Source organism: Argentina anserina, chromosome 2, assembly GCF_933775445.1.
Source record: "Argentina anserina chromosome 2, drPotAnse1.1, whole genome shotgun sequence".
Lineage (NCBI taxonomy): Eukaryota > Viridiplantae > Streptophyta > Magnoliopsida > Rosales > Rosaceae > Argentina > Argentina anserina.
In genome coordinates this window covers 17,192,584-17,205,524 of record NC_065873.1, presented here as the reverse complement: position 1 = coordinate 17,205,524, position 12,941 = coordinate 17,192,584, and the positions used below count along the sequence as shown (strand labels likewise).

General features: G+C 39.8%; 1 protein-coding gene across 1 annotated transcript in view; it reads right to left on the bottom strand.

The window, feature by feature from the left end:
- Positions 1-2,263: 2,263 nt before the first annotated feature.
- LOC126783431 (nuclear transport factor 2) overlaps positions 2,264-12,941 on the bottom strand; it is a 58,644-nt gene continuing 47,966 nt past the window's right edge. Inside the window, exon 10 of the mRNA XM_050508901.1 lies at positions 2,264-2,279. Coding sequence (XP_050364858.1) covers positions 2,276-2,279 — 4 coding nt within the window. The 3' untranslated portion in view covers positions 2,264-2,275. The remainder of the gene's footprint in view (positions 2,280-12,941) is intronic.

Genomic DNA, 12,941 nt, shown 5'->3' with positions numbered 1-12,941 from the left:
ACACATAACCGCAGAGAACCATCTTTCTTTTTCATGAATAGAAGCGGTGCACCCCAAGGTGAGACGCTAGATCTAATGAATCCTTGGTCCAATAGTTCATATATTTGTACCTTCAACTCTTTAAGTTCGTTTTGTCCCATTCTGTAAGGCGCCTTTGACACTAGTGCCATACCGGGTACCACATCTATGCAGAAATCTACAACTCTTCGAGGAGGTAACCCTGGTATCTCTTGGAACACCTCACTATACTCAGATACTACCACAATGTCTGCAATAGTTACTTTCTGATCTACAGATTCCACATGTGCCAAAACTCATGTTCTCATGGCATTATCTGACTTGAGGCAATGATAACGAAACACTAGTTCTCCGGGCCTATGGAAGAACACTACCATGTCAAAGCCATTAATCAATGCGTGCTGCGATCTCAACCAATCAATTCTTAGGATCACATCATAGGTGTGGTCCGGAATCACTATCAAAGAAGTAGAGAATTCTCTACCTTCAATCACTGTAGGACAAGCTTTGCAGATTGTCTCCAGTTCGAGGGACACTCCAAGAGGTGAAGTGACACATAGAGAGTTTCCAAGAGGTGTAGGAATCAATCCTAGCATTTCCACTATCGAACTAGCAATAAAAGAATGTTATGCTCATGTATCAAACAGTACTCTAGCAAGGTAGTCAAAAATAGATAAAGTACCTTCCACTCATGTGTCACGCTGACCCACTGCAAACACTCTAGCTTGGCCCACTGGTAACTGTCTTTGTTGATGTTCATGTCTACCATGCGGAGGTCGGGTACAGTCTTTAGCTATATGTCCCACTTGCCCACACTTAAAACAGCCAATTCTCTTTGATTTCGGACAAGTTGTGGCGTAGTGCCCCATTTCGTTGCAAACAAAACACCTTATCGATGTCATCGGTCTGACAGGTGCAGTCCTAATAGATGGAGATGCTCCCTTAGCCGGAATCTCGTAATAGGGTCTCGGCCTCTTCTAAGATCTACCATTCGGTCCTGAGGACCCGTTGCCTAAACTGATTGCCTTGCCTTTTCCTCTAGTATCCCTATTTTCCACATCTCCTCTGTGAGTCTTATTTGCCTGTTCCAAATTCAGGGCACTCTTATACATCAACTCCTTGGTAGACAGACAAAGTGCTGATATGATGGTCTTGTACTCTTGCTTAAGTCCTCGTAGAAATTTCTGGGCTAAGGAGGTTGCACCCATTGGTCTGATAAACCGATACAACTGTGCAAAACGGGCCTCATACTCCCTGACTGTCATATCTCCCTGTACTAGATCAAGGAACTCAAGTTCTAATTCCTCCTGCAATGTAGCTGGAAAGTACTTTTCTTGAAAGAGTGCCGTAAAACCATCCTAGGTCATAGAAGACACATCCACAGTCCGCCTCGTGCTTTTTCACCAATCTATAGCTTCATCTTTTAAGAAGAATGTGACTATCATCCTCTTCTCTATCTTAGAGCACACCATCATCTCAAAGTAGGTTTCCACACTTTCAATCCAATGATCCTCTACCATATGATCCAGGCCCCCATGAAATGATGGCGCTGACAGACTACTGATGTCCTTGATCAGCTTAAGCACGCGACCATCGTCTCTAATGACTACCGCGGGGTCAACCTGTTCTTCCTGTGGTGCCACCTCCTCATAAAGGTTCTCCACATTGCGGACTCGGCCTACAGCCCTAGCTCGGCTTCAGCTTCTTGCCCGTCCTTGGCCTTGTGCACGACCCTTCTCCAAATTTATCACCTTGAAACATTTAAGCACTTAGTCAATACATGTGAAGTCTTGAATCCGAAAAAAATAGATCCAACATATATTAACTTAAAATATTCAGAAAGAAGGTGAATCATCGAAGTATTGTCACAATACGTTACTAGATGACCAAACCTTTAGGTGTGGCTCCTAACACTCTTCCGTACCAAGCCACATATCAATACCGAAGAGCATGTGATGGGGATCCGCTGCAGTCGGGCCATCGCTCCTGGATGATATTGATGAATCACCAAATACGCAACCTACGCTCTGATACCAACTGTCACGACCCCGAAATTTCGAGTATGAAACTCGAAAATCGAAGCCATGAAAACTCAAGAACAATCTCAAAATAAATCGAAATTATCTTATCGTCACAGCGTATCATTACTGAGTTCATAGTACAACTCAGTCGAAGGGATTATCACAAAACCAATTTAAAATTCAAGCATTATTTCAAATGGAAATGTAAAATCCTCACAATCTTCACCACAAAATAATTAAAGAAACTTCAAGTCTTCAGAGTAGTTCGTCAATTCTTCTAATCCGCACATGCAGAACTATCCCATACACCATCGAATAGGTGCACTGGGATTGTAAACACAAACCCGGTAAGCTTTGTAGCTCGTATGAGTAAAACAACAATATAACTCGTGTATAAATACAAAAGAAAAATACTGAAAATGTTTAATTATAAATGTACTCGTGGGTCATTGGACGGCCCATTTAGTTGTCCAATAATATCTGAAAATATAAGTGCTCATGAGAAATCGGGCAACCCATATGTTTACCCAAATACATTTATAATACGGGTACTCATGAGCGCAAAGTACACATCTGTTACCCCTCATGCAATACGCCGCCAGACATTGGGCAACCACTTACTACCCGATATCCAAAAATATGGGTACTCATAAGCCAGTAACCCATATGTTACCTCTCATGCCAGTACACCGGAAGACAGACTAGAGCTCTAACTGTATTGTAACTATCGCCCGGCCAAGGCTAGGTTCCGACATGCCAACACGTCCGAAGACAGTTCCGAAGACAACAAAAACGTTTTAACATAACTCAAGTTAAAACCACGTACAAAATAATCCTCATATGTTATTGTACAAACCAAGTGACTTGGATATGAGTACTGCTTTTCATCCTCAAACTGATGGACAGATAGAAATTGTGAATCAGGTGATGGAGGATATGTTGAGAGCTTGTATGCTTGATTTTAAAGGAAGCTCGGGGGATCACTTGAGGTTGATTGAGTTTGCCTACAACAACAGTTACCATTCTAGCATCAGCATGGCACCTTATGAGGCTTTTTATGGTAGACCATGTAAATCACCTATCTGTTGGGCTGAGGTTGGGGATGAAGCATCAATAGGCCCAGAGGTGGTTCAAGAAACCATGGAGAAGATCTCGATCATTCGAGATAGGATCCGAACCGCACAGAGTAGACAGAAGAGCTATGCAGACTTAAAGAGGAGACATGTGGAATTCGAGATCGGCTACCATGTGTTCTTAAAAGTCTCACCTATGAGGAGTGTAATGAGATTTGGCAAGAAAGGAAAGTTAGCTCCGAGGTATGTTAGACCCTTTGAGATTCTTGAGAAGGTAGGACAACTAGCATATCGACTAGCCTTGCCTACTAGCATGTTTAGCGTTCACAACGTCTTCCACATTTCTATATTGAGGAGGTATGTACCAGATGAGTCACATGTGATTGATCATAGCACCATAGAGATGAAGGAAAATGCGACAATTGTTATTGAGCCGGTTCATATTCTGGATAGATCCACAAAGAAGCTCCAGAGGAAAGAAGTACAGTTAGTCAAAGTGTTGTGGAGTCACCATGATGAGGGCGATGCCTCTTGGGAACTAGAGTCGGATATGAAGATAAGATATCCGCAATTGTTTAAGGAGTAAAGCACTCGAATTTCAGGACAAAATTCCTTTAAGGAGGTAGAATGTAATAACCTGATTTTTCGCGGTCAATTTGTCAGGATTCGTTAATATTTTTTAACTTGTTAAAGTTATTAAATCATGTATTTTTGCTTCATGACTATGTCAAATCGAAACGGAACCGTCTTCGGAAATTTAAATCGGAAAAATATTACGTTTTCGCGACGAGAGAATGGACTTTTACTCCGTCACTCGTTTTCAAAAACTTCCTTCACGAAAATTGTAGAGATCGTCGATACAAGTTCATGGACACATCACGCGTTCTAATCGGACATCGTACGTGAAAGTTATTAGCGACGAAAGTTAGTTTCCGATTTGGAAAAGGGTATAAAAGGAAATCATTTGGAGTTAGGGTTTCTAATTTGGGAAACCCTCTTTCTCTCTCTCTCACCCCACAGCCTCTCCCTTCTCTCTCGCCCGACTCTCTCTATGTGCCTTAAATCGCCTCCGGTGATCTCACCAACCGGACCACCGTGACTCTCACCGCCTCGCTCAAGAGCTTCGCATGGTCCACCGCAGCGACCCCCGAGCTCGACACGCCTCCCTTCGCCGCCATGAAGCCCGCACTACAACCCGAGCCCCCTGCGAGTTCCGCCTCCGTTCCACTCCATTCCTGAAGACGCAAACTCTCGGTGCTCATCCCTCTCCACTCTCTGACGCCTTATGTGTGTGATCGGAGCTCGATTCGCACCACATCTCGCCCCTGCTCGACTCGACCACCGCAAGGACTTCAGGTTCTCCAGCGATATTGCAGAGGCTCTACGGCTCAATCTAGGTAAGGGTGGTTAAATTGAATTGTTGAATTAAACTTATTTTTAAAGATCAAATTATGATATGTATATGATATAGTGGGTTATGTATGTGTATAATTGGTAAGAATCGATACATATATATGGGTTGCTATATTATATACTGTCATATTCCCGTTTTTCAATAAGTTCATTTATGGCATTGATATTTATTATTCGAGCATGTCACTTGGTTTGTACAATAACATATGAGGATTATTTTGTACGTGGTTTTAACTTGAGTTATGTTAAAACGTTTTTATTGTCTTCGGACCTGTCTTCGGACGTGTTAGCATGTCGGAACCTAGCATTCACCGGGCGACAGTTACGATACATTTAGAGCTCTAGTGTGTTTTCCGGTGTACTGGCATGAGAGGTAACAGATGGGTTACCGGCTTATCAGTACCCAATTTTTTAGATATCGGGTAGCAAGTGGTTGCCCAATATATGGCGGCGTATTGCATGAGGGGTAACATATGTGTCATGAGTACCCGTATTATAAATGTATTTGGGTAAACAGATGAGTTTCCCGATTTCTCATGAGCACTTATATTTTCATATATTATGGGACAACTAGATGGGTTGTCCAATGACTCATGAGTACATTTATAATTAAACGTTTTTAATATTTTTCTTTTGTATTTATACACGAGTTATATTGTTGTTTTACTCATACGAGCTACAAAGCTTACCGGGTTTGTGTTTACAATCCCGGTGCACCTATTCGATGGTGTATGGGATAGTTCTGCATGTGCGGATTAGGAGAATTGAAGGACTACTCTGAAGACTTGAAGTTTCTTTAATTATTTTGTGGTGAAGATTATGAGGATTTTACATTTCCATTTGAAATAATGCTTGAATTTTAAATTGGTTTTGTGATAATCCCTTCGACTGAGTTGTACTATGAACTCAGTAATGATACGCTGTGACGATAAGATAATTTCGATTTATTTTGAGATTGTTCTTGAGTTTTCATGGCTTCGATTTTCGAGTTTCATATTCGAAATTTCGGGGTCATGACACCTTTAGTGCAGTATAGTGTCACCCATTTTTTTTTTTAGGGAAATGGATATATTCCATCGGGCATTTCGCCCATGCCGCCGAAGCCTACAACTACCGGTAGTGATGCAGGAGACTAGCTCCAATACAAAACTATGCGCTAGGTCTAGTGGGAGAGTAACTCATATTCAAATCTAAACTAGACTACTACACTGATAAAAAAAAAGCACACAAACGTGCTAAGCGATACAGGGTCAAGACCCACTACACACCCTATTATTAAAAATAAAAACAATATACCATAAAATAAAACATAAAAGGCCTAGGGAAACCCTAGCCTACTGCAGCAGCCCAAGCCCACTGAAAAATAAGCCAACAAGAGTTCAGTGTTGTCCCCTCGCCGGCATCACCACCTGGCGACCTCCAACCCTGCTGCGACCCCCCAAACTTGTCGCCTAGAGACCAAGAACGAACTCCAGGATCCAAGCTGCTGAAGAGAACCTGAAAAACAAGACTAAGGAACGGCGAAACCAAGAGCTCCGACCGCACACCCAAAGCACCCTTGCCAGGACCAACCACTGCCCCACCATCCATGATCAGATCTCAGAGAACTCACCCTAGCCCAGGACGTCATAGCACCTCCCTGTCATCCCTCCTCTCGTACGAGATGGACCACCAAACCCCAACAACCTTGCTCCGGCAAGCCTCGACACCTACGGACACGAAGTCCACATCGATCCCGTCCGACGACGCCGCCCGAGGGCGAGCCGTCAGACAGCCGTCAGACAGGCAGTTTAGATCTCCTCCTAACGCTCTCCCTAGGGTTTTTTGGAGGAGAGGCGGCTCTCTTGTGTTTCAGGACACTTCACTTATCTTCCGCAAGTGATGCACGAGTAGATCCTTGCGGTATAGTGTCACCTTCAGTGCGGTATAGTCTCTTGAATTTTTTCGTTCTTTTTGGAAAATATAGCCTGTAAAAGTTGAGTTCTAAAGTTGCTGGAGAGAAGAGTAGCTCCTTGCACTGGAAACATGTAGCGGTGGTGCAACTTCTGAAGCCTCAAAACTGTTGTGACACTTATGGCAAAGGAGCCAGTTACTTTTATAAATCCTATGATACTCAAAATACATTTTGCAATGATTGCATATGGTCCAGAAACACAGAGCACCCCCAGCCTCCACTTTTTTCCTTGATGCATTAGAGTCCTCAGCCACATGAAGACCATGACCTTAAAAAGATTAGCATTAGCTTCCCCAAGTTGCTTTAAGACCTCTTCCAGGTGACAAAAAAACTCCTCCAGACGAATAGCCTTCTCCTGATGCAAGGCCTCTTGCTCTCCCACATTTCAGCCTTCTGCCTCTGATGACTAACATCATTTAACATATCAATAAGCTTGGATTCATACTCCCTCTTCATTCTAGAATATCTCAGGAACAGCCTCAGAAACTCGATTTTTGTATCCTGTTTGGTATTGGTTTCCACAAAATTTCCAACTCTTTTCTCCAGCTCTTGAACATGAGGCCATGAGCTATTGCTTCATCTCGCTCCTTTGAGACTTCTTCAGTTTCCCTTAGCAACATAGAGAAATGGAGGGAGAACTGAAGAATAATCAACAGATCAGTTGCAACTATTCAAACAAACACAGAAAAGTAAACTGATGACACTCTGGAGGACGATTACTTACAGCAAGGGCATGGTAGGCTAAGTTCTGCTTCAGACCACCATCAGCATATGCCTGCATAATCTTGGCATCCGCAGGGCCAAGTAGGTCCAGCAAAACCCTTTCTGCAGCAGCAGGGTCTCTGAAGATACTGATGACCTGAGGGGTTCCTTTTTAGTAGTCAGTATATGAAATCGATATATTTTGGGAAGAATTATGATACATATTAATGAATGAAAGAAGGCTAGAAACAACTAACTGGGATACTAGGATCTCAAATCGTGTAGATTCTTCCAGACAGGAGTTATATATTATAGTTGTCCTTTCTAGTTCAGTCATAGTAAAACATTCTTAGTAGGAACACGCTCCCGTCTTAACTTAGAAAGCATAGCTGACCAAATACCAGGTCTGGGGGAGCCCCCAACGTCTCAAATTACTTTCCAACTCAATTTCACCAACTTAGTGATATTGGCTTATTATAGCCATGCTATTCCTAATGAACTTGTTTCTAAACATTCAATTAAATCTATGTATAAAAGGGAGTTTCTATTTCATACCTGGCGCAGCATAGGTTTTCCCACTCAGCTTAATTTAAGAATGCAAGATATCAAAACATGGTATATAACTAATTACTAGCTTTGCAGAATGGTGTTATAACTTATAACCTAGGGTCTAGATATGACCTTTTTGTAAATATAAATATTTTAAGCCTAGAATGCAGCAAGATTTTCAGCAATCACTTTCAAACCTGATCCATCAGCCATAGATTGAGCAATTGTTTTCTACTACGCTTGCTTAGAACTTTTTATTTCATACGTACAAACAGAAGAAAGCAACAAGTATACAGAAAAGAATCAGCAGTAACGCATATGCACCAGAGAGCCTTACTTATACAAGTTCAGAACCAATCACGTACAGTAAGTGCTGATTTCTAGTATAACCAAAGCACCAGTTATGAAATATATCAATACTTTTCCTAAATTCTTTATGATTCAATTATTTTCATTGCAGCTCTCATAAATCAGTTACTAAAATAGAAATCCCAACATCCCTTCAAACAAATCAAAATGAAACTATCATTCCACATTCTTCTTCTCTCAACCTAGGAACTCTATGACATCTTCCAACATGGTCATCATAAACTAAATATTGGTACATCAGATGCATGTAGAGTTATTATTAATTTTTACCTATTCTGATTGATTTACATTGTTTGAAGGCATGAGGTGCACATTATCAGGTCCCTACCTGGTAGAAGCTTGAAGAGAAGTTCCATTGTCACCAGTGCGGATCTTGGATTGTTATACATGGGATGCTTGAATTTCTTTTTTGGTTTAAATTTTATTAACCTCATCCATGTTATAATTTTTTTTAAACTGATACGTAGTAAGGGGAATGCATTGAGTTTAATTCCTTAAATGCATAAGTAGAAGAGCTTAAACTAAATAAATCTAATTATGCAATTTTTTAAACTCTCCAGTCTCTAATGACCTCTAAACTCTTCTGCTCTTCATTCCCTGTAAATTCAACCTTTTTTCAATATAAATTAGCAAATAAAAATCTAGTATTCCAAAATGAATATAGCATAGATTGATAGATACATCAATCAAGCATTCAAGGAGAATGAGAAATTAAAATAAAACCTTAGACAAATCCAAGTTACCTAACAACAACAATTTTCATCAAGTAATCCCAATTGAGAAATTCATCCCTCAGCCCCTCACATCATCACATCCATCCCAACAATTTTTGTAAACTAGCCTCATTGTTGACACATGCCGGTGGTCGACGGAGGTGCATCCGTGGAGGGCGTTGGTGGTTTTGGCAGAGATGGTTCAATCAGGGGGCTTTGAGGGATTGAGGTAATCGATTGAGCAAGAAGAATATTAACATAATTAAGTTGAGGAAGAGAGAAAGGCATTCGGTAGTGGTAGGAATTCAGTGTGGGGATGCTTCAATACAACCAACATTAAAAATAAATAAATCAATTACCACTAGCTTTTATTTTTCTTTCTATTGGTTGGGGGATGCTTGAGCATCCCCATACATAGTTGTAGATCCGCCCCTGATTGTCACCGAATTCATGAAGTGGAGCTACATCCAAACTACTTTCTGCAAAGACCTAATTAGTAAATTACCTAATAATTTATTTACAAGAAAAACACACAACAAAAACCTATTGAATTAGATTCATCGTTGTCGGTGTTGGCTTACACATAATGGGCTTTGCCCAAGTTGATCATGTGAGCAGCACATGTCCTAGGTTAATTATACCTTGAAGACATATATATATATATATATATATATATATATGGCTTGTTAAGCAGCCACACATAGGGTTAGAAAAGAGATGAAGAGAAGCATAATTGCAGCCATATACTTGAATACTCTTACTGTATTTTCTCTTGGTGGTGGTGACGTAGCTATCCAAATTTGAAGCTTTAAGAGCTTAGTTATTGGGGCTGCTATATATTGTAATTGAGAAGTAAGTATTACTCTTCTTCTTTATTGATTAAAGAGAGAACTAATAGTTTTGTGTGTATTGAGTTTTGGTGGAGAGAGTTATTATTAACTCTAGTTGTTTGTTTCTCATATTTGATCATAGTGGAATATTTGCCGGCTCCAAGAGTGGACGTAGCTCAATCACATTGATTGGGTGAACCACTATAAATAATTGTGTGCTTGTGTTTTCTTTTTCTTTATTGTTTCATATCAATATTGTTGTTTATTACGCTTCCGCACAACAAACTGGTATCAGAGCAGGTTCCGAATTGGGATTGATATTGATATCGTTTGGAAGTCATGGTTAACGATAATGTTGACAGTGAGAAGAAAAAGAAAGGGACTTCAAGTTCTTCGCGGGCTAGACCATCAATTGGCAATGCCAAATTTGAAGTTGAAAAGTTCGATGGAACAAATAATTTTGGCATGTGGCAGTGTGAGATGATGGATATCTTGTGTCAACAAGAATTAGATATTGCTCTTGAAGACAAACCAGATGACATGATTGATTCGGAGTGGAAACAGATTAATAAGTGGGCTTGTGGTTCTATTCGATTGTGCCTTGCAAAGGATCATATTATGAATGAAACTTCAGCAAAGGAGTTATGGAAGAAACTAGAAGATTAATACATGGTCAAGAGTGCAAAAACTCGGTTTCACCTGAAGAGGAGGCTTTTCTGGTTCAACTACAAACAAGGTATTTCTATGACTGAACACATCAGTGATTTCAATAAGATACTTGCAGATTTGGTTAATTTAGAAGTTTAAATTGATGATGAGGATAAAGCTTTGTGTTTGCTTAATTCTCTTCCTGACGAGTATGAGCATTTGATAACAACATTGTTGCATGGAAAGAATGAAGTGAAATTTGATGATGTCTCCAATTCATTGATTAATAATGAGTGTAGAAAGAAGGAGAAGCAATTAGATAAAGTGTCGGATGAAGCACTTATAGCAAGAGGTTGATCAGATGATAAAAAGTTTAATGGAAAAATAGGTAAATCTCGTTCCAAGTCAAGAAGTAAATTTCCTGCAAAAGATGAATGTGCCTTCTGTCGTCAAAAGGGGCATTGGAAGAAAGATTGTCCCAAATTAAAGACTAGAGACAAGAAAGGCCCAGAAGTGAATGTGGCGAAAAGCGAAGATGATGATAATTTCGATTTTGCTTTGAGTGCAGATTACTTTGAAGACATTGAGATTGATTTGTCTTTGGCAAGCTTATTGGCACTTGATTATTCTGACAGGTGGATAATGGATTCGGGTTGTACCCACCACATGTGTCCTAACAAGGAATGGTTCTCTACTTTGAGAGAATTGGATGGTGGATTAGTTCTTATGGGTAATGATAGTCCTTGCAGAACTAGAGGGCTTGGTAGAGTTCGTCTCAAGATGCATGATGGGAGTGTTAGAGAATTGAAAAACGTTCGGTATGTTCCGAATTTGAAGAAAAATCTGATTTCTTTGGGAACTTTGGAGTCAAAGGGGCACACAATTATATTGAGGAATGGTGTTGCTAAAGTTGTTTCTGGTTCACTTGTGATAATGAAGGGTACTAGAGAAAGAAACTTGTATTTTCTACAAGGTAGTACATTGACAAGTGAAATAACAGTTTCTGAGATTACAGATGATACAGACACTACCAAATTATGGCATATGCGTCTTGGACATGCTGGGAGAAAGCTATGTAGGGATTGGTGAAGCAAGGCTTGTTGAAAGGTGCAAAGACTTGCAAATTGGAATTTTGTGAACATTGTGTTTTGGGAAAGTAGACTAGAGTGAAATTTGGTACAACAATTCATCAGACTAAATGAGCTTTATATTATGTTCATACAGATGTATGGGGACCTACAAAGACTACATCTTTGGGAGGTAAGCGGTATTATATTACTTTTGTTGATGACTTCTCTAGAAGAGTATGGGTGTACACCATGAAGCATAAAGATGAAGTCTTAGATATATTTGTGAAGTGGAAGAAGATGATTGAGACTCAGACCGGTCGGAAAATTAAGAGGCTCAGGTTAGATAATGGTGGTGAGTACAAGTTTGATCCGTTCTTGAAATTGTGTCAAGATGAGGGCATTGTGAGGCACTTCACAGTTAGAGGAACACCGCAGCAAAATGGAGTAGCAGAACGCATGAATCAGACTTTGTTAGAAAATGTTCGGTGTATATTGTCTAATGTTGGATTAGGCAAAGAGTTTTGGGCAGAGGCAGTTACATATGCAGGCCACCTTATTAACAGGTTGCCTACAGCTGCAAATGAGGGCAAAACTCCTATGGAGGCAAGGGTCTAAATATCGGTTATCGGATTTGTATCGGTTGAGGAATAAAATGATATATCGGGGATATATCAGAATTATCGGATTTGCTAATTTTTAGTTAATATCAACATATTTCGGGATTGTACTAAACAAAGTTGGGCAAATAAAAATATTTAGATGTTTTGACAATGAAATACATAAATAGACAAAATAGTACTAAAATAAACATAGGTGTCTAAATGATTGATTGAGATGGACATTGATCATAAACTCTCTCATTATCGGACTCGAACTGAAGCTTCATCTCTAGAATCTGACTTGTAGTACTCTCCTGATACTCTAGACAACAAACCACACTACAACAACATCAACAAACTTAACTAAAACACACTAGACAGTTTAAGCAATCACTACTTGGAAAAACTAAAACCTAAACAAACAAAGGAAATAACTACACAGCAATTAGGAGTAGCAGAAACGCAGGTAGGAAAGTGCTGTTGCTGCAAGTACCACAAGATAGACACAAAAAAAATATATTAAGGAAAGTGCTGCTGCTGCAAGTACCACAAGAAAAAAAAAGACTGAGATAAATAATAGAACCAACAGGCAATTCAGATGCATAAAAAATTTGCTGTCATGAACTAGGAGAAGGGGCTTATGTGGTAGATGGTAACTATCCCCTAATTAATTTTAGCACTTAAGGAAGTTGCATATATAATACATTAAACAGCAAGAGAACTGCTATATAAGCTGTTCTGACTAGCTGTTAGCTCATAGGAACAATATACACATAACAGAAACTATATGTTTTTCGTTTTGTTCATTTCTATCCATTATTTTCACTGTAGAAAAACTTTAGTTCAGTGATTTTCCATTATGTATATGGTTCACATTAAAACAAGTCATGAGCTCATATCAAATCAATTCCCAGGCCCATCTCTGCAAGTACCTTTGCCCACTAGCAATGGACTTCAGTGACTGAAATTAATTTGTAGCACA